Here is a 23,422-nt window from a genome sequence, read left to right as displayed (position 1 = left end):
AGCCAAAGCCCTACAACTCTCCAACAGCCCAAACCGCCAGGGCTAACAAATCATTGGGGTTTCCTGACTTCATCCAAGTGCAGGTTACCCCCAAACTGCAACCAGTATTGCTAATATCTTTTAGATCAGTCACTAGTTATTGTTTAAACTAATTAAGTTATTGCTTAGAAACTATAAAAACTCACCAAGTGGAGCTCGTCCCAGAAGTCTGTAGTTTGTGTGTATTCAGGCTGACAGGTCAGCAGGAGTCGGGCCAGGTCTGTGCTGAAGGCTGTCCTCCACGCACGGGGCGGAGGCGGCCGCGGCAGCTCAGCTCAGGGTAAGGTGAACTCCATGCTGCCAGGTGCTCTAGAACTCGGTGTTATGCTTTCTGTGGAACCTAAATGTTAGTAGTCAGCGCCTCCCTGGAGACCTTCCTCTTTACTAGTTAACTGATAAATTAAGTAAAAATTTTGACTTTAGCATTTGAAATTCTCTCGGTGAGAACAGTTAAGGGCTTCCTATTCTAAACCCTGCAAGGTAAATTCTCCTTAGCAAAATTCTCACAAGCTGCAAACTCTACAGTCTTAGAGCACATACAAAAGACATTAAAATTCTGAGCCAACCACTTTAGGCTGGGTCTCATGAGTTGTTTTAAAATATACTTTCAAACCTTTGGTTCTCTGAAATACTGTTTAGTTAAATTGAGGATATTACAATTTTTCCAGGGAGAAGAACCTAAGAAAATGGTTGTACTTACTTAAAACTCTCTTCTGACACTTCTGTAGAAAACTTTGCATTGCATGCATGTACACACACACGCAGAGATAGAGGACAAACCTCCTGGGTACAGTCCGGCTGTGGAGTCACCTTTGTACATTTTAATAAAACAAAGTCTTAAACACTCACCTGTGGATAAAAATTCTGGAAAAACGACACTACATTTGTTCTTAACTGTATAATTTTGGTTCTTCTCAACATTGTCAAGGGCACATTAATGGTTACCTACGGCTGCATAACATACCACCCAAAACAGAGTATTTAAAAGTAACTGCTGTTTATTACCTCTGACAGTTTTGTGGTTACTCTGAGGTAGTTCTACCCCTAGACCTGTGTGGTCAACCATGTGACCACAGATGGATGCTGGGTTGGCCTGGGGTAGAGTGCATTTGCAATACTTGGTTCTCTCTGCATGTTGTTATTTTGTCTTAATTTTTATTTTGTATTAGAATAGAGTTGATTTACAATTTTATGTTAGCTTCAGGTGTATAGCAATGTGATTTAGCTATATATATATATTCTTTTTCAGGTTCTTTTCCCATATAGATTATTACAGGCTACCGAGTTACCTGTACTATACAGTAGACCTTTGTTGATTATGTATTTTGTATACATCACTGTGGATATATCTTAATATCCAACTCCTAACTTATCCTTACCCATAACCTTCCCCCTTTGGTAACCAGAAGTTTCTTTTCAAGGTCTAGGACTATTTCTGTTTTGTAAATAAGTTATTTTGTATCATTTTTTTGGCACAAGCCATACAACTTTCAGCATCTTAGGGATTCAACTAGGGGTTGAACTCAGGCCCTCGGCAGTAAAAGTGGAAGTCCAAGCCAGCAGACCGCCAGGCAGTTTCCCAGTTGATCAGCATTTTTAGATTTCATGTGTAAGTGACAGCATATGAAATCTGCTTTCTCTGCCTTACTTCTAGTTGGTATGATAATCTCTAGGTCTATCCATGTTGCTGCAAGTGGCATTTATTATTTTTTAAGGCTGAGTGATATTTCATTGTATAAATGCACTGCATTTTCTTATGCATTCATCTGTTGATGGGCATTTCTGTTGTTTCCACGTCCCAGTTATTGAAAATAGCACTGCAGTGAACAGTGGAGGTGCATGTGTCTTTGAATTATGGTTTTCTCAGGGTATCTGCCCGGTAGTGGGATTTCTGGGTTTTATGGTAGCTTTATCTTTAGTTTTTTAAGGAACCTCCATACTGTTCTCCATAGTGGCTGTACAAATTTATATTCCCACCAACAGTGTAGGAGGGTTCCTTTTTCTCCACACCTTCTCCAAGTAGACTGTGCCTCAATGAGAGAGATGTGCCATATGAGAAGATGCTCAACTTCACTAAGAATAATTAGGAGAAATGCATATCAAAACTACACACCAGTCAGATGGCCAAAGTCTACAGTTGTAAAAATGAATGAAATAACCCCATCTGCAGCAACATGGATGGACCTGGACATTCTACCAAACGAAGTAAGTCAGAGAGAAAGACAAATATCATATGATATTGCTTACATGCAGATCTTAAAACATGATACAAATGGAACTTATTTACAAAACAGAAACAGATTCACAAAGAGGATGAACTTATCCTAACCCGGGAGGAAGGGTGGGAGGGAGAGAGAGAGATCGGGTTTGGACTAACACATACACAATGCTGTATTTAGAACAGATAACCAACAAGGACCTACTGTATAGCACATGGAACTCCGCTCAGGACTCTTTAATAAGCCAGCTAGGAAAATTTGAAATAGACATGTGTGTATGTATAACTGAACTACTCTGCTGTGTACCTGAAACACAGCACTGTTAATCAGCTGTCCCCCAACTAAAAAAAAGCAGCAAATTGGATTAAAAGACAAAGAGTCTACAAGAGACCCACCTCAGTGCAAGGGAGACACGCAGATTGGAAGTGAGAGGAGGGACAGAGAAAGACAGTTCCTGCAAACAACAATGACAAGACAGCGGGGACTCCAATACTTGGAGCCAGATAAGCAGGCTTCAAAACCAAGGACATAGAGAAAGTTAGAGAAGGAGACCATACAATGATGAAAGGATCAATGCAAGAAGAGGAGTGTACACTCATCAACATAGATGCATCTAATACTGGAGCACCCAAATACATAAAGGGAGAAATTTACAGGAATACAATAATAGTAGAGACTTTGACACCACACTCACATCAATGGACAGATCTTCTGTCTAGACAGCAAAGCAACAAGGCAACAGAGACCCTAAATGATACAATAGAACAATTAAACATAATTGATATTTTCAGGACATTACATCCAGAAAAACTGCAGAATGCACAAGAGTCAGAAATAAACCTGACTAAGGATGTGAAAGACTTACATGCTGAGAAGTATAAAACATTAGTAAAGGAAACTGAAGATGAGTCAACAAAATGGTAAGACATCCCATGCTCCTGGAATTGGCAGAATATTGTTAATATGGCCGTACTTCCCAAAGCAATTGCAGACTTAATGTTATCCTTATCAAGTTACCCATGATATTTTTCACAGAACTAGAACAAATAATCCTAAAATTCATATGGAATCACCCAGTTTTTGTTACTTGATATTATAGCAGAGTTCCCTTTTGATGTCACTCATGGCATTTAAAATATGTAACAATTAGTTGTTCCCCTTTGAACACTTTGGTGCTATTATTTAATTAGTGGAGAGGTCGGTAGTTCAATTACAAACCCAAAATTATTGATTATGCTTTAAAAGAAGATTAAATGTAGTTTAAGCAAAACAAAAAACATCTAATAATCTAGGAATTAAAAATCTTACTTTTATGCTTGGGTTAAAAGAACAGGTCATTTCTATAAGTATGTATGCTAAATTGACATAGTACTTAAGAATTTTCAAAACATTCCTAAATGAAATGCTTCTATCACCATAATTACACCAGTGATACACAATTTAAAACTTATCTGACTCGCCTTGTGACAAGTTTGTTTCAAAGTAGGAGATGGAATTTGGGGAGTTTTAGAATTTTCTGAAGGCATATATAGAATGACAAGGCATTAACTTGGAAGAATACTGGGGCAGGATTAATTTGAACTGTAGTTAATGTCCCAGGCATCCTTTGCATGAATAAATGAATTTTTTCTGACTTATTTCTCATAATAGAACCAACCAGTAGATACTATTAAATTCATTTTACTGCTAAGGAAATGGACATAATTCAGCTGATAAATGATGTTACAGTTTATCATCTTGCCAAACTTATGATCCTTCCACCCTTTTTCTTATGCCCATCCTTCCCTTTCAAATGGGAAAATAGCTGTTTTCACCTCTTGATATTTTTTCCATGTCTAAAATAGGTTTAATACTTTCTTTTCTGTCTTTATCCACTTTTCCTTTCCTCTGTACTTTTAAGTATGAGAAAATTGTGGATTTACACAGCTTTGAATTTCAGGTAAAATATATCTTGTAACTAAATTCTCAGTGATTTCTTACACTATGCCTTTGTTCAAGTACTTCCTCACTCAAAGCAGAGTGTACAGGATATTTTGTGACTATAATAATTATCTTATTGTCTGATTAAAACATGAAATTTGGTTATGTACTGCTCAATCTTGTATGTGTATTTAAATTCCCATAAGATATGTATGCATTTGCAACAGGCCATCAAGGAAACTAGTCAAAAACATTATAAAGAAGGTGATATATACAAGAAAGGTAGAAATATGCTATTAATTTAATATTAAACTTTTATAGATTTGTCTCTGATTATTAACTATTCATAATGCTTATCTCAAATTCAGTGACTTTGGTCCCCCTTCCCAAAATATAATTTCCTTATTTTTCTGATTAACTTGCTCACTGACTATCAATATGCACCATCATATGTATGTGCATACGTTATAAGCCATTCCTTTAAAGGAGTACTTACTGTGTCAGACACTTAGGAGATGGCATTCTTCTCTAGATATGTATAAAACTCAGACTCAGAATGGTATTGTCCAAGCGTGATGTGAGTGACGTCCAGGAAGCAGAGAGAGAAAGAGAAGTCGGGAGATGGAGGTTTAATCTCAGCGTTATCACGTATAAGCCTTATGAAAGCCATCTTAGTTCTTCAGTTGTAATACCCTTACCTGAGATTTTAATTCCAACCTACCCATCTTTAGAAGGGCGCTGTTACACTCCTGTCTGCAGGACACACCTGCAGAATTCCTCTTTTATTCCTCACGACTTTCTCTCTCTCTCTCTCAGGATCTGCAGTCAAAACAAGCCACATGCCCTTGGCAGAGTCAGCATGGTTAGGGGTGAGATCTGTAACTCAGAACACTGAGCAATAGCTTTGCTCAGTACAAAGCCAGTTGGCCCAACTCAAATACTTAGTCTAGTAATACCCTAATCAACTAAATTCGCCTGCCCCAATTTCATATTTTATAGCCAGAGCAGAAAGGATACAACTTAATATCCTAAATATCATAATTTGAGTCTGGGAACACCACCAACTTGTCCCTCTCGGAACCCAGCGGAAGGCGAAACTGGAGATGACGTGAAGTCACGCAGCAGCTGAAAGAGCAGGAGGAACGGATTCCACATGCGAGGAGCCGGAGGGGCTGAAGCGACGCTGAACGGCGTGGACCCGACACTGCCTTACTGTATGCTACATTCTGGGGTAAGTGGTGAACTTGCTAGGTAGAAGGTGAGCTGTAAGCAGTTATTATATGGTAAATCAGACTACCAGAAAGGAACATCAGAAGACTTCCTGTATTTGAATAGTAAAACTAGACTTAAGGCAGTCAAAAGTAAGTGATTGGTTAATTTCCATAAAATTTAACTTTTCAGAATTTTTAATGACTAAATGCAATATTCCATAAAAGACTCATTTTCCAATTTAAATAGGTTTTAGAATCAACTAAATGTGATTTTGTTTCCCATACTTTTATGTTCCTACTTAGCATAAGAACTATACAGTTTGCTTTGATTTCATAAAAGTTAATTTCAGACCTTCTTTTGTTCATCAAATACAGTTTCAGCTCTCCAGATGCTAACACTTTAGCAAGGCAACACAAATATCAAGTTGGAGGTCAATGCACTTCCCTTTTTATGAGTTGCATTATCAAATATTAAAGAATGAACAAAGGCCATACTGTTTCAACAACTAAATCCCAATAATGGTGGTGTATCCCTTCAGATTTCAGCAGTTATACTTGTGTCCACGGTATCAGAGCCCCAGGAATATTTTTAAGGAATCTCTTTTGTTTCCAGTTGTGCATCACCGGCTACCATGGGTCAGCGAGAACCAACAAAGGAGGGTCTTGAATTGTGTCTACAATGTCAGGCTTTAATCAGATTTACACGTTGGTGATGATGAATTTCGTATGTTAGGTGTAAAGAACAAATTTCTCCCTAAGTACAGACTCTAATACAAGCCCTCTGTGTCATATGAAGGCTAGGTAAGACTGGGAAAGGCAGGACAGATTCATGATCACAGACACACGGTATTTTCAGACAGGATAAAATATGTGAAATCTTACCATAGGTCCTTTATTAGAAACACATCCAAAATGTACATTTCTTAAGGAATAGTCTATAGTGGAAGAGCAGGAGGAAAAGGTATGCCAGTCAAACATCATATGAGAGATGCCAGGTGAAATTCACTTTAAGGAAAGACCATTATTTTTCTCCAGGACAAAATTTTAAAATTAGGTATCCACTACAACCTGGAATTCCTTTCATTTTTATATTATTTTACAAAGGCAAATGCATTATTAAGTAATTAATTCCTAGTAAGTCTACAGCGACTTACTAGGAACTGTGATATTCTAATATTAATTCCTTCACACTAATTTAGATCATCGAGTTTCAGTGGTCTCATCTCCTCTCTCAATTTTCAGCATATGAATAGTACCTAATATCTGAGTTTCCTTCTGCTGAGTCACATGCCAAGGTGGCATAAAACTTACCCTAATTGCTTAAATGCTTGCAGGGTTAGAAAAATATATCAAATGTTTAGGAAGCCTGCTTTGAAATAAATATAAACATTTTTATATATGCTGTTTTCCAGTACCGTGTTAAGCATTTTTTAAAGAGAGAATGCGAACTTGGACACAGGATGAGCAGCACCATTCTGGTATAAGATCCCCTTTGCATTCTCTGCTAGTCCGTGGGCCTAGGAAATCTAGAATATTCTAACAAGGCCCAGACTGAAGGCTCCAGTGTTAATTTTTCTCCTGTCGTATAACAAATTAACAAACAGCAGTGAGAGCAGTATTGAGCCCAAAGTAGTTAACACTATGGAAGTTCCAAAGAACTAGTGTCTCAGCTAAGTAAATGACTCCTGACACATAAAAGGTAAATGAATGCATCATTTCTGAATCAACTACTTGGAGAATCATAAGTATGATGATGATAATTTTTTTGTACCAGGGAAAGCTCACAAGATTGAAACACCACCAGAATAATAAAACACCACTTTTAAAAGAAGGAACACACAAAATATCAGCCGTAACTTTAATCATTCTTAAATTATATTTGTGATTATCAGGATATTTATGCTCAGAGATATTATTACAAATCAAGTGTTTTTCATCATTAGTAATGTTTCTTTTCACATGGTGTTTACGTTTGACCAAAAGTGAGATGAGAGTTAAGATGGTGTTCTCTCTGTGACCCTGAAACCAACTTGGCTTAACTATAGAGAGATTTTCCAGATCTAGAAATGCTTAGAAATAAAACTGCAAAACAGGAGGTCTGGGAGTAATGACAATTATATTTTCTTCTTTCATCAAAAACAACTTTAAATGTTCATTTCGATTTTACTGTAGAACTGTCCTATTGTAAAACACAATGCTGCTACCAGCTGTGGTAGTGATTATATAGATCATAGATTTATAATAAAATAAAAATGCTACTAAAGTTCTACTATATTCACAAATACTGCATTTATATATGTACATGCAAGTAAACCTCATTATCAATGATAAAATTTTAGGGTTTTAAATAGGCACATTGCCTCCTACCTGTCCATCTCCATATATTTACAACCCCAAGATAAGTTTTCACAAGTAACATTTAAGTTTGTGAAGGAAAAAGTTAGTATTTCCAGTACCTAGCCTCTCCCGCTCCCTTCCAGCTTTGGGAGAGTAGCAGCCCATAAAACTGAATGCACAAACTACCATTATAAGACTTTCTGTGATTCACATCCACACCTGTTGGCTGCAACAGGTCTGAAGAGTTTTGAACAAAGTAATGTATTTGCATGTACAATAAAAGCCTCTCATAAGAGTGATCCTCTGCATACACACACGCACAAAACATATAAAAATGTTTCTTAAAAGTAGTATTTTAACTATTCTGTGTAACCCCCCAAATGAATCACCAATGAATACTTTTATGCTGCAAATATGATGATTAATTAACAAACTGTTTTGTATCGCCAACGACAACCCCAATAAAAAAGGCAAGGAAAAAAAAGAAAACAGAAGCCAGTGATTGTAAAAGAAGAAAAAAAATTCTAGATATACAAATATGTTAAATGTTACTATACAAAGATAGTAACTATAAAAGTTTATCTGAACCTACCCATATTACTAAAAGCTTCTGACCATCAGTCTTGACTTCAGGGTAAGAGTTTGGCCGCTTCCCACAAGCATAGAGGAGCCATAACTCTCTGCAGCCTAAGAGGAAGATTCTTTAGAGTGAGCACCTGCACTCCAGCATGCCTGATTTTTCCCCCATGACTGTCTTATTTCTGTTCTTAACTTCTCAATCAAACTAAATGAATTCTTATCTCTTTGTTATCGCTAAGTGGTTTTAAAGTTCTAGGACACAAACACTAACATATCTGAGGTGTTTTATAAATAATCATCTTTTGGATAAAAGGTGATGGCATAATAATCTTTTAAGGGTCTGTTTTGGTTTCAATGCTTTGAAAAGAAAGGATGGTGTACTAGTAGGTCTCTGCAGGCCATTTTCTGAAGTCTTGTTTGACTGCAGACCTTGGGCCAGATCACATCCAGCACTTCAGTCCTCATTTGTTCTCTCCACAGCATCGTGATAACACGGTCTCCAGGGTAACTTCCTCAGCAGCCCTGTAAACTGTGAGTCACTGAGATGATACACAGTTGGTCTGGCTTCAAGTTTCACACAATTGGCTATGAAGCGTCCCGCAGAGAGAAGGCAGCACCCAAAGGAATGCGCAGAACACGCTTAAATAATACCCACTCCTAAATTTTACAGCTGTCCTTTTATATTCAAACAAGATTAAGCACACTGTTATGTTAAATGGAAAATACTTTAGATCTAAAAATATACTACTGAAACAAATGACATAGCAAGAAACAAGACCAAAATCTATTTGTATAAAATACAGTCTATAATTTCAGAACAAATGCTTCATATAGCCATACTCAGACATCTTCTAAATTATTATCCAGGCATTTATATTTTTAACAATTACCTCTGGTGAATTTTAAATTTAGTATTTTCACAGAGTTTAAATATCTATAATGAATCATTGTTTCTTTTTAGAACTGGAACTGAGCATAAATATAATTCTAAAACAAGATTCCTGATTTCAGAGAACTGTGTCTTCAGATAACCTTTCTCCGCAAATGATTAGAATTAAATAACTTCCTGAAAATTATACTTTCTCTCTTTTGAATGGGCTCCAAATAGAAAAGTTCTTGAATTGGGATTCATTTTAAGTTTTTGCTGGTTGGGATTCTTCTATATTACTTTAACAACACTATTACGTTTTATCATATCTTCTCCCAAGACAAGCTGTTCATTGTATGTTGTTCTCAAGTATTGAACTGAAATAAGACCTAAAGGAAGAAATTATGCTTCTTGCTTCAATTTTCCTTAAACATCGGTGATCATTTCAGTCATAACAACTGCCAGGGTTGTGTTTTTTATTCTGGATTCCTAATTATAAAGGATTGAGAGTAATTCAAAAGTGTTTCAGAATCACCTACTGCCAAGATTCTGGAGAATGTCTCTTGAGAAACAGAATGTAAATGCTCTGAGGACTGTTGCATCTGCACGGACAGGCTCTGTGCTCTCCGATGTGATGAGCGGGTAAAGGGCCAGGTCAGCATCCTAATGCACCTACCGACCTGCTGCTCCATCAGCCAGCAGACACTGAGAGCCCATGTTCTTTCCACGGTTAGCCATCTGTGGTTAACTTCTAAAGCTAGCGAGTATAAACTCAGGAGAATCAGCTGGACAAATTTAAGTGTTATGGCCACTTCTGTGTCGATATAAGTATTCTAGACCATGAATGCCGGCAACTGAATGATGAGGAAATGTTTCCTGAGAATTGTCTAAAATGAGCAAAATTTCAGTAGATGTTTTAGTTCTTAAACACCTATTTATTTTAAACTCATCTGTTGTAAGGAGCTATGGAGGACCATCAACTTTTGGCCTGTTTCACAAATAGCAAGTTTTATATTGTTACTACGCTTGAGACTTGGAAAACTCTTACCTCTTATCCTTACCTGTAATGAAATTATCTTGGAAATCTTAACTCCTTTCTGATTAAATCAGTCATAACCAATTGTGATAACCAGCACATACAAAAAAGCCTGACAGAGAGTAAGTTAATAAACTTCACTAGAGAGATGGCCAAGAAGAAGATGGCACAGCTCCTTTTTCATTTTTATAAGGCATAACAAAAGTAGTATTTTGGAAGGTTACAAAGTTATTGTTTTCCATTTTTACTATTTCTTAATAAAAGTAGTGTTTTTTGTCTTTTTTTGCATATGTATGTACAGACTCTAAAGGTAGGCAAATAAGAATTGCGAGACCAGTGAGTGAACTGCTACGCTGATCAGGTGAGAGACCTGGGTTTCCTATTAGGAGCCCTTCTGAATGGCTTAATTCCTTTGCAGCTACCATTAGCTGTCGGCCTCCCCATGGATATTGTCCATGTGCACTTTGAGGTAGTCATTCCTTGTAAACTTTTTATGGCAAAACTGGCATTCTGCCAGTGGACGATTGGGATTATGAGTCATCTTGTGTCGGATCAGCATTTTCTTCAGGCTAAAAGCCAAGTCACAAACCTAGAAAAGACCCAAAGATACCAGTCATATTATATTAAAAAGCCTGAAAATACACAAATTTATCACTTACATAGGTAGCAGTGTAAGAATCTGCCTGGTAAAGAATTTCTTTACCAGGTAAAGAATCTGCCTACCAAGCAAGAGACATGGGTTTGATCCCTGAGTTGAGAAGATCCCTGGAGAAGGAAATAGCAACCCACTCCAGTATTCTTGCCTGCAGAATCTCACAGACAGAGCCTAGCGAGTTAGGCTTAGTCGGACACGACTTAGCGACTGAAGAACAATAATCACTTACACAATATACATTATGCAAATTCCTATTATCAATATGTGCTGACAGGCATAAAAACAAAAAAGTGCTCTTGAAATAAATGGGATTTAACATGCAAGGTAAGAAGTAAAGACAATTACAGCTCCAAGAGGTGTCTGCATTGAGTATGTGTCTTCTGTGTACCAACATGCCTCCCTTCCCCCACCTACTATGTTTAAACATCTCTAGAGAAACAACTCCCTGGAAACAGTATTTTTCTTTTCATAATGGAGTGTATTAATGATTTCATATTAAACCTCTTATTAAACAAAATGTCTTATGGTCTAGATGGCATCTATCTAGTACTTGGCATAAGTAGCACAAGATGTGTCTCACTAGTGAGTAATTTGGACCCATTTGTGAAGTAAAAGATTAACACTGCTTTAAGCATCCTAACATACTCAGTATTCCAGTAAAAGTACTTCATTTAACACGTTTTCTTCATGTAATCTCTGCCACATTGCCACCTAGCTCAACAGACAATAAACAGCTGAATAACTGAAAATATTAAATTATCCCAGAAGATGTGAGCCATAATCATACAAAAGTAAAAATGAAATGGAAATCTTTTATAGTACCAAATTTTCACTAAAAGTTTGGTGTTATTCACAAAAATTCCACTTACTTGAATTCTTCAAAAGCACATGCACTGTAAAATAAGCCACACTTAAATAATGTGAAAATTCCATGAAAAACACAATGAATACAATGGAAGAGGTAAAGGCCCGTAAAATACTGGAATGGAAGCTGAAATTCTGAATGAGGTGAAGCTTGTGAAAATACAGAAGCAAATAAAAATATTCACCTCTCTCTTTATGGGAGAAGGGGGATTTTATGTTGATAGCAACAAGAAATTCAGAAGGGCAAGCCCCCAATGTGGTAAGGAGAGAGAGTAATCCAATAATGTATTTTGCATTATACAGAAGTAGCAGCCTACTATGGTCTAAAGGAAGTAAGTTTTAGAGTCTGCTATGGGTTGAATGCTTGTGTCTCCTCAAAATTCCTAAGTTAAAGCCCTAATCCTCAATGTGATGATTATGGAGGTGCAGGAACTGGGCGATCCTTAGGTGTAGATGAGCTCACGAGGATGGAGTCCTGTGATGGGATTCACACCCTCACAAAACCAGGAAGAGATACAGATTCTTTGCCTGCACAGGCCAAGGCAGGCCATGTGAGGAAACAATCAGGAAGGAGGCCCCTCACTAAAACCGCAACTACCCCGGCACCCTGACCTCAGACCTTCATGGGAAGGCAGAGAATCTTCGTATGTTCTGTTCACTCATATATCCTAAGGGGTAGACAGTGCCTACAGACTAAGCACTAAGTATTTGTTGACTTAACTCACTGAGTTCCAATCTGATTCTATCACTTACTAAGGAAGTTTCAATGAACAAATCATGCCTTTTAACTTCAATTCTATCACCTATAAAATGATCACAATGAACATTACCTCCCAGAATTAAGATTAAATGAGGTAACCTATGCAAATAGATGCTATATTGCAGACACTCAATAAACGTTAGTGCCTGTTTTCTTCTCTTTCATTTTCTCTGTCAGAAGAATCATCAACAGGTTGGAAAGAGGAAACCACACCAGTCACCAGGTGTGGAATCTGAGAGAGAGCACAGCTACTATCAAGAGTAGCAGCTCCCCGTAACATACAAATGATTTTAAGGCAAATAGAATAACTTTCCAGAACAAACACAATGCTTCCAATCAAGCTTAGGAAAGGACCCTTCTTGTGAAATAAGTTTTACAGCCATAATTTAAAACAGAGCACATACCTTTAAATAGTCTCTGAGAAACAAAGCTGGGTAGTTTAATGTAGTAAAAGTCAGGGGATAAAAAGGAAAAACTCAAGAATATGAAAGGGCATAAAATACAAGGACAGATGATATAATACACATGTAATGATAAGTGATATAAAATAACTGAGTACCCTTTAAGACTGAAATTAGGGTAAAAAGGAAAATGCTAACTCATGCGATTTTCAAGAAATGCACTTATTAACACACACACACACATATGCCCAAACATGATTCTAAAACAGAGAACAGAATATGCACAATTACAGAAAATGATGCTGATGGGAGGGTAATGGTACTGAGAAGCTCTTACCCCAAAGCATCTTGGATAGAGAGGTTATTAGCATTTTCACAAGCCTTAAAAGAACCAGGAGTGCTACCTGTATGAAGAGCTCTTAGTTCAAGATGTACAAATAAGATGCTCATCATGGAATTATTTACAGAAGTGGAGTGTTACAAATGACTTACTTGCCCAAAGTTTAAGAGTATATTCATTTTTTATATAACCAGATGAAGAAATACTTCTCAGCTAGTTAAAAAAAAATCATACTTCAAAAAATACTAAAAGGCAAGGGAAGGCAAGAAAACAGAATAATAGTAATGTACAATTTAATTTACAATACTGAAATAAAGATCATAACTATATCTGTATAAATAAGTACGAGGAAAAATATCAAGAGACTGACATTAATATTAGTTGATATCAGTTGAGATATTTGATCATTTTATTTCTATCTTTATTCCCTTCCGTATTTCCTAATTTTTCTGAAACAGAAAAGGAAACTTTTATAATTAGAAAGCAAATACTACACTTTGGAATGAAAAAAGTACACTTGGTTGATAGAAGGATCCACGTCGTCATGTTCCATCCATGCCTCAAGTGCACTCCCACCAGAATTCTGCCTTAGTGAGTACTTTTTAACTCTAAGCTACTTTGATGCATCACCAACAACCTCCACATGGCAGCAGGACTCCGGAAACCTCATTTAGTCTGAAGTTTCAGCATCGTACGACATACCTGGCCCTTTCCTTCTGCCTTGCATTTAGTTTCTCCTAGTCTCTTCTATTTTTTCTGGCCGTCTCCCCCTCATCACAATGTCTGTTCCTTAGCCCACGTCTCCACTCACTAGCTGTTTTCTCCCCTGGTCATCCTCATGCTTTTTGTGACTCTTTATATGGAGCTCACTTGCCAAAATCTGTCTCTGATTCTGTCTACTCTCCTGATCTGTAAAGTGGAGGATTTAAATGCTTGTTGAATAAGATATTTCAAATTTACCACGTCTTAAACAGCACTGGAATCTAAAAAGCACAGCAAACTAGTGACTATAACATGAAGCAGCAGACTCACAAAGGACGAACTCGTGGTTACCAGAGCGAGGCGGCGGCTGGGGCAGTCCAGGGGCAGGGGGTGAACAGGCACAGACTACCAGGGATGTGATAAGCTACAAGATACACAACACAGAAGTATAGCGAATATTTTATAATAACTGTAAAAGAAATATAACCTTTGAAATTGTGAGTCACTATACTGTACACCTGTAACTTACCAACTGTACTTTAATTTAAAAAAAATAAAAAGATTGTCTCCCAAATCTAATTCTCTTAAAAAAAAAAAAGGTGCCACCTGTCTGACATCTGCTGGAGATCTGGCTCAGCCTCGATCCTACGTCTCCCTGGTTCCCACCTCACTGAGCCATCACCACTTCTCCCGCATGCACGTTTCTAGAAGATATGTAACTGTCTTCATCTCTCTGCCGCAGCCTGAGCACAAACCATCACCTGCCCAGACCAGTGCTTCTCCAGCCAAAGGAAACAGTTCAGCAGGGACCACTCATCTGTACTTGTCAATAAAATATACCGAGTGTACTGATAGTATAAATGTGAGTTACACTATTAAAGACAGACTTTTAAAAGCATGTGAAAAAGATGAAGCAAACTTTTATGCTAATAATTATGACTTCATACTTTCATTAGGTAGTATCTAAGATATGATACAGTATATTTAGACTCAAAGTCATCTTTAACAAAAGTGTAGACAAATAAGTGTCTCTTTTGGATAATTTCAATTTTTGGTTTACTTTTTTTCAGATATGATGGTGTCATTTTTTAAATCTAAATTTACTGCTAACTAGTAATTTTAACTCTGCTGTTTCTTTCTGTTACTTTGTGCTTATATTATTAATATCATTTTCAACCTGTGGTTTCTGTGTAGGACTCTTCTGTACTCTATTTTAAAACAGATAGCAGAATCCACATTCCTACTTCATGGGCACATAAATCACAAAGCTAACAATGCGCAGAAACGGACGAGAGACAACCTGTGTCACTGTGGGATTGCTGCTCTCACCTCAGGTCACACTGGGTGTGTGCATCACACGAGACTACCTGGGAACCAAGCCCTCTGTTCAGTGATAACAAAGCTTAATTCTGTTCCCACTGTGATCATGTATGATGAGCAGGGATTAAAGCTGTAATTTTTCCTTCCTGCTTCCCCATGGATGCCTCCTAGCCTCCTGGGATGCACAGCACCTCACTCTGAAAACCAAAGTGTACGTTATTACAGTAGCCAATGTCATTGGTTCTCAAAGAGTGGTATAATTTTCCCTCCTCTCAGGAAAATGTTCGGAACTGGGGGGATGTGTAACCATCCTGAAGAATGGGGGTTACTGCCTGCATGTTGTATAGGGGCAGAGAGGCAAATTTCCTGTGACTTGTGGACAATTTCACGCTGTCAAAAGTACCCAGGTTATAAACACCACCTGAATCCTTCTGCATGCACCCTTACCCCTTCTGTCCATGCTCCACCCAGCAGCTGGAAGATTTTCAAAAGTACAAATATCATATTGCTACCTACAAATTGTTCCCTGGATCCTTCCTTACTTTGATGGAAACTCACTGAACTCTAGCCCAACCGCTCAGCTTTAGTGTAGGCTGATGAAGACACCACACCTTCCTACCTCAGCACTTTCTCTCTCCTCTTTTCTAGCTGCCTCCCATGTGTCCCTCGGGTCTGTCTGGCAGGAGAAGTCTTCCACTAAACACTCTCATAGTGGCCTTTATGGGTCCTGGGTAACACTCACCTCGAGTGCAATCAATTAACTGTGTGCTTTCTAATGTCTCTCCTTACTAGTCTAAAGAACAGGAGGGCAAGAGTAGTCACTCCACTGGTATTTATTAAAAGAGAAAGGAGGAGGAAGTTAGACAGATGATTGATACGACCCCCATGAGCAATATAAGTGAAGTTAAAGGCTATGGAATAATTCTGGAAAAACCAAAGAAGGTATCTTTAGAGATTATTTTCAAGTAAAAGAAACTCTAAATTGTTTTATAAGTCTAAATGAACCATTGGGATCATAAATAAGAAAGAATTAAAATGTATTCCCTATTTTCTCTCCCCCTGGCTCCTTACTCTAAACTTGATGTCCAAAGGAACAACAGATACCAAGTTCTTCAATGGCTTCCTGTGGAAATTAGGTTCAAAACGAATTCCTTGCTGTGGCTGAAAGGCCCCCAGTCTGCTCTCCCACTGCACTGGTGCCTCTCTTTCTCCCTCACTGAGCTCCAGCTCCACCTGCCTTCTTACTTCCCCTAACACCCCACCCTTTTCCCACTACCAGGCCTTGATCTATTCTGTTCCCTGAGCCTAGAATGCGCTTTTCCCCATGGCTGATTCCATCTTTTAGGTTACTTAGAGGCACTTCTTCAGAGAATCTTCCCTAACTACTCCTTCATAGCATCCTCCTTTTCCCCTTGCCCAGTCTTTATCATAAAATGCAATCAGACATTTATTCAGGCTAATTTAAGTCTATACTCCGCAAGAATGTGATTTCTATGAGGGCAGAGGACACGGCGTCTTGTTCACCGTTTTATTTCAGTGTCGGGCACAGGGACTAGGTTTAAGCAGTAACAGCTGCTTCACTGCGTGCCAGGAACCACCCTCAACCATTTCTAAACATCAGCCTGTTCAGTTCTCAATCCCTTTTAGACAGATACCAGTACCATTATCCCCAATTTACAGAGGGAAACCAACCCACACTTCCGTTTCAAGCAGGCTGCCCAAGGTCACAGAAGTAGGAAGAGGTTTCTAGGGCTTAAATCCAGACAGTCTGGGTTCAGAGTCTATACCACCTCCCACGGCCAGCTATTATTAAAGGCGCTCACTTCAAACAGAGATATGCGAGCCCCCTGTACTTTCTACCATTTGCCTGGCTGCTCCATTTTTTTCAGAAATGAAAATCTCTTTGGAAAAAAAAAAAAAGACTCTCATACACTTCACCTCACCAGTGTGCTGTGAGGGGTACAGTGGAGGCCACCTAAATAGTCACCACGGGAGAGCTATGGGGCGGCGAGCTGGGCAGACAGCAAGGGGGCTGCACAGGACGCTGGGGTCATGGATGATGGCTCGGAATGAAGGCGTCCTGGAAGTTCCAACAGGACACGGGGCGGCGACGATCCGGCAGATTGTTGAATGAGGGCCAGGACAGAAGATTAAATGTCAGCAGAGCAGTGATGTCATGGCTGTGAAACTGACTACCTACATGTTAAAAGCTAGGTTTTCATGAGCTTAAATGCAGTCATTAAGAGGCTTCAAACTGATGCTCTGTATAAACTGGTCAAACCTAAGGATGATTATAGTCTTTTAAAAATATGGGAGAGCAGAAAGGACTTCCAACAGGGATGCCTCCTTTTCTATCTTTCCACCTGCAATACAACCCTTCAACCTATGCCACCTTAGTATTAATTCATAGGATCAAAAATGGGGAAAAAATTTTATTATCTAGGCTGAAGGTGAACTGATTTTGTCTTAACAGTGAAACAACATGTTTAACAAAAAGTCCTTGGATACAGTATTAGAATTCTATACAGACATTTTCAGTTAACAAGTACGTACCACACAGAGTGTGTCTACTACTTCAGTAAGGAGCACAGTGACAAGGATCACTCTCTCCTGCCCTTGTGGAGTCCAGGGTGCTAAGGAGAAATGCTGGCAATGCCACGGACTTAATGTCAAGACAGACACAGAGGAGGGTGTGCTGAGCTCTGCCCAGAGGCGCAGGGGTTACAGTGTCTTAAGGTGGGCAGCGACATTCCAGGGAAAGGGAAGACACACACAGGTACAGAGGAGCAGGGCGCAAGGCTTGGTGGGGGAGTGAAAACCATTCACTAAGGCTGAAGGTGTGAGACTGTCAGAGGGGTAACTCGGGAGAAGGAAGTTAGAAGGCTGGAGCTGAACCCTAGAGGCCTTGGCAATCATAATAGAAGATGGAAGGATGTATATTCTGCAAGTGGTGGGAACTGAATAAGAGACAGATGCTAAGGTATAATTTAGTTAGCAAGCTACAGGGTACACAACTGGGGTCAGGGAGGCCAAATATTATTCCACTCCAGGTCAGAAATGAAATTTGGACACACACTAAGAATAAGACAGTCGTCATGAATTCATTTGTTCACTCCTTGAAAATATTCTCTGAATGCTTCTTACATGCTAGGTGTTGTTCTAGGGCTGGAAATACAGCAATAAACAAAGAAGAGAAACACTGTTGTGGAGCTTGTGACAGATGATAAATGATTTTAAAATGTGTACTGTTTCAGGGGAATGTAAGTACAGTGAAGGAGAAGACCACTGTGGGGTGAAGGTTAAGAAAGGAATGGAAACGAGAGAGACAAGAACCTGAGCCGGAACGGAGAGCAGCACAGGGACAGGCCATGGAGATCCCCGAGGAGGGCGCTCCAGGCTGGGGCAGCGATGCAAAGGCCGACTCAGAGGGCGCGCTCAGCTCATCTGGACCAGCAGCACGGGGGCCAAGCAGTGAGTGAGTGGAGGTGGTGCTGAAGTCAGAGAGGCGATCCAGACCCCAGTAAGACCTCGGTTTTCACTCCAAGTGAGATGGACAGGCATTGAGTCTGAGCAAACGAGGCTCATATAATACACAATCTACATGCATACATGAAACCTGCCTCAGGCGCTGGAAAGATCCCTGTGGGCGGCCAGTGGAGGACACGCGGTCAGGAACAAAGACGGAAGCGGAGAGACCAGTTAAAAAGCTCCTGGCCTGAGCTGAGCTCGCTGTGCTGCACAGAGGCCCCCCCAGCTAGCGGTTCTACACACGGCGGTGCATATGTGTCAGCGCTAAGCTTCAATGCGCCCCCGCCCTGCTCTGTGACGACCCAGAGGGGTGGGGTGGGTGTGGCGAGAGGGAGGGGACCTAGTATACTTACAGCTGATTGACTTTGTTGTACAGCAGAAAATAATACAGTGTGGTAAAGCAATTATGCTCCTGCTAAAAAACAAAAAAAGGTATTGCACAGGAAACTGGGCCAGTAGCTGTGCAAGTGTGAGAATTGTTCAGTCTTAATTTATTTATAGAGTCAATCAGATTTGCCACTGCACTGGATGCCGGGAGTGAGAAAGAAAAGTGATGGTGGCAGTGGAGATTTAGAGAGGGTGATGGGTTTGAGAAACACAGAGAAGCAAAGAGGGCCGGGAACCCCTGGGGCTGAGAGGCAGCTGCCTGGATCTGACCCCCGGAATCCTGACTTGGCCAGTTACGAGCAGTGAGAGACAGGCAAGCCACTCAATCCCTGGGGGCCTCAACTGCTTCCTAGGAAGGAGCTTCCCAGGGGCACTAGTGCTAAGAACCGCCTGCCAATGCAGGAGACATAAGAGACGCGGGTTCGATCCTTGGGTTGAAAAGATCCCCTGGAGGAGGGCATGGCAACCCACTCCAGGATTCTTGCCTGGAAATCCCACGGACAGAGGAGCCTGGCGAGCTACAGTCCATGGGGTTGCAAAGAGTTGGACACAGCATTCTGGACTGTAGTGAAATCACAGAGAATACATACAAACTGTGGATCACTGTGCCCTTCCTACTACAGAATCTCAACTAGATGAAGCTACTGGTTATAGCTCAGGGGAAAAAGCGATGAGACATGAGGCTCAGACCTTTGGTTTGGGCTTCTTGGAGATGGAATTCTCAGAGAGAGTTGGGCAGTTGAAGGAAACATGTTCAGAGAGAGGAGACGTGCTGTACAGGCAATTCACATTATTTGCCTGGAGTCCAAAAGAGAGATCAAGGCAGGAGAAAAAAGAATTTGGAAGTCACGTACCATATGTGCAGTAGTAAAGACATTTAAATTTCAACAGGTATTGCATGTGGGGGAGCTGCACTGCCTGGAATGACTGGGCCTCAGGGGTTAGGGTAGCGTGGCGAGTGAGGTGGCATACTGACGCACAGCCGTAAGGAACTGAGATAGATGCGCAGCAGCTTCCTCTTTAGTTTTACTCAATGCCACTCAAGTGCCACTCAGACGTCATACATACACACATATGCATGCATACATACACACATGCATGTATACAGCAAACATACACATACATAGACATACACACACATACACGGCAGTGGGAACAGAGGCAGAACAGGACATTCCAGGCGTAAGGAGTAGCCCATGCAAGCTACCTGGAACAAGAGACAGATATGAAACGATACTGCTGCTTCTGGAAACTGTAAGTGTTAGTGCAAAGAAACTGCAGAGTACTGACACATAAGGAATTACTAAGATACAAAATAGTAAGCATTGACAAAGACCATAATAATTCTTCAGTCAAGTAGGAAGGTGGACTTTACCTTATAGGTTGTGAGAAGTCATCACAGAGAAGCACATGATTGAGTTTATACTGAGGAAGTCACACTGTGATATTAATACCAAACCTAAAGAAACACAAGGGTCTGACTGTAAGTGTGTGTCAGTTGCTCGGTCGTGTCCGACTCTTGGCTCGTCAGGCTCCTCTGTCCATGGAATTCTTCAGGCAAGAACACTGGAGTGGGTAGCCATTCCCTTCTCCAGGGGACCTTCCTGACTCAGGGACTGAACCCTGGTCTCTCGCATTGCAGACAGATTCTTTACCATCTGAGCCACCAGGAAAGTCCACTGATTATAAGAGGACACTATGAACTACATGCCAACAAACTAGATAACCTAGTCAGCATGGAAAAATTCCTAGAAATACACAAATACTAAAACTGACTCCACAAGAAATAGAAAAATTCAGGATACCTGTAACAAGTAAAAAGATCAAATAAAAAATCCTCTCAACAAAGAAAAGTCTAGAACCCAGCAGTTTCACTGATGTATTCTACCAAGCATTTAAAGAAGAATTAACACCAATTCTCTCATATTCTTTCAAGAAATAGAGGAGGAAACACTTGTTAACTCACTCTGTGAGGTCAGCATGACTTTGATATCACTGCCAGAGATATTACAATGAAAGAAAACTATAAAAATACATGAAAAAATCTTCAAATGAACAATCAGAAAACAAGATGAAACAAAAAAACCCCTAACAAGCTGAATTCAAAATCATAGTAAGAGGATTATAAGCCATGACAAGGGGCTTCCCAGGTGGCTCAGTGGTAAAGAATCTGCCTGCCAATGCAGGAGACACAGGTTCAACCTCTGGGCTGGGAGGATCCCCTGGAGGAGGACATGGCAACTCACTGCAGTATTCTTGTGTGGAAAATTCCATGGATAGAGGAGCCTAGCGGGCTACTGTCCATGGGGTCACAGAGAGTCAGACATGACTGAGCACGCACACACACACAGCCATGACAAAGCAGTGTTTATCTCAGGACTGTAGTGGTAGTTCAACAACAACAACAACAAACCAAACAATGTAATATACCACATTAACAGGACAAAAAAGAAAATGATCATGTCAAGTGATTCAGAAAAGCATTTGACAAGATTCAAACTCCTATCTAGAAACTAGAAGAGAACCTCCTCAACATAATAAAAACTTATTTTTTAAATGCACAATTAACACCATATTCAATAGTAAAAGACTGAAAAAATGCAAAACAATGGACCTCTACCTCACACCATACACAAAAAGTCAACTCGATATGGATTTACGTTACCTAAACCTAAGAGGTAAAGTTAGAAAACTCTCAGAAAAAAACATAACGGCAAATCTTTATGACCTTGAGTTTGGCAGTATATTCTCAAATAGGACAAAAAACGCATAGTGACAAAGAGAAAATGGATAAGTTAGACATCAAAACTGAAAAGTTTTGTGTATTAAAGAACACAAAGAAAGTGAAAAGAGGACATATATTTAATAGAATGAAAGAAAATCTTTGCAATCATATCTGATAAGGGTCTAGTATCTAGTATCTCACACTCAGCAACAAAGAGGCAAGCAACATAGTTTTAAAATGGGCAAAGGATTTGAACAGACATTTCTCCAAAGAACATAAACATGAAAAAAGTACACACATTTGCTGAAAGGATATTCAACATCATTAATCCCTTGGGAAATGTAAATCAAAACCACAATGATACCATTGCAACAAAAAGAATAAAATACTTAGGAGTATATCTACCTAAAGAAACAAAAGACCTATACATAGAAAACTATAAAACACTGATGAAAGAAATCAAAGAGGACACAAACAGATGGAGAAACATACCGTGTTCATGGATTGGAAGAATCAATATTGTCAAAATGGCTATTCTACCCAAAGCAATCTATAGATTCAATGCAATCCCTATCAAGCTACCAACGGTATTTTTCACAGAACTAGACCAAAGAATTTCACAATTTGTATGGAAATACAAAAAACCTCGAATAGCCAAAGTAATCTTGAGAAAGAAGAATGGAACTGGAGGAATCAACCTGCCTGACTTCAGACTCTACTACAAAGCCACAGTCATCAAGACAGTATGGTACTGGCACAAAGACAGAAATATAGATCAATGGAACAGAATAGAAAGCCCAGAGATAAATCCACGAACCTATGGACACCTTATCTTTGACAAAGGAGGCAAGGATATCCAATGGAAAAAAGACAACCTCTTTAACAAGTGGTGCTGGGAAAACTGGTCAACCACTTGCAAAAGAATGAAACTAGAACACTTTCTAACACCATACACAAAAATAAACTCAAAATGGATTAAAGATCTAAATGTAAGACCAGAAACTATAAAACTCCTAGAGGAGAACATAGGCAAAACACTCTCTGACATAAATCACAGCAAGATCCTCTATGACCCACCTCCCAGAATATTGGAAATAAAAGCAAAACTAAACAAATGGGATCTAATGAAACTTAAAAGCTTTTGCACTACAAAGGAAACTATAAGTAAGGTGAAAAGACAGCTGTCAGATTGGGAGAAAATAATAGCAAATGAAGAAACAGACAAAGGATTAATCTCAAAAATATACAAGTAACTCCTGAAGCTCAATTCCAGAAAAATAAATGACCCAATCAAAAAATGGGCCAAAGAACTAAACAGACATTTCTCCAAAGAAGACATACAGATGGCTAACAAACACATGAAAAGGTGCTCAACATCACTCATTATTAGAGAAATGCAAATCAAAACCACAATGAGGTACCATTACACACCAGTCAGGATGGCTGCTATCCAAAAGTCTACAAGCAATAAATGCTGGAGAGGGTGTGGAGAAAAGGGAACCCTCTTACACTGTTGGTGGGAATGCAAGCT

The 23,422-nt window shown here is 39.4% G+C and overlaps 1 protein-coding gene and 1 long non-coding RNA gene across 6 annotated transcripts in view; one reads left to right on the top strand and one right to left on the bottom strand.

Moving 5' to 3' along the window:
* The window catches only part of LOC122673316, a 30,042-nt gene extending 11,411 nt beyond the window's left edge, over positions 1-18,631 (top strand). The window contains exons 2-4 of one of the 2 annotated variants that reach the window (XR_006334666.1): positions 3,050-3,178; positions 5,178-5,409; positions 18,506-18,631. This is a non-coding gene — a long non-coding RNA (uncharacterized LOC122673316). Of the gene's footprint in view, positions 1-2,417; positions 3,179-5,177; positions 5,410-18,505 lie in introns of those variants that run through there. The other variant, XR_006334665.1, reaches the window with a different exon arrangement.
* Positions 7,490-23,422, bottom strand: part of PRDM5 (PR/SET domain 5) — a 249,711-nt gene continuing 233,778 nt past the window's right edge. For all 4 annotated transcript variants that reach the window (XM_043870964.1, XM_043870965.1, XM_043870966.1 and 1 more), the window contains one exon: positions 7,490-10,798. In XM_043870964.1, coding sequence (XP_043726899.1) covers positions 10,634-10,798 — 165 coding nt within the window. In that variant the 3' untranslated portion in view covers positions 7,490-10,633. The remainder of the gene's footprint in view (positions 10,799-23,422) is intronic.

This window comes from Cervus elaphus, chromosome 17 (genome assembly GCF_910594005.1).
Source record: "Cervus elaphus chromosome 17, mCerEla1.1, whole genome shotgun sequence".
NCBI classification, from domain to species: domain Eukaryota; kingdom Metazoa; phylum Chordata; class Mammalia; order Artiodactyla; family Cervidae; genus Cervus; species Cervus elaphus.
This window is presented reverse-complemented; position numbering and strand designations above follow the sequence as displayed.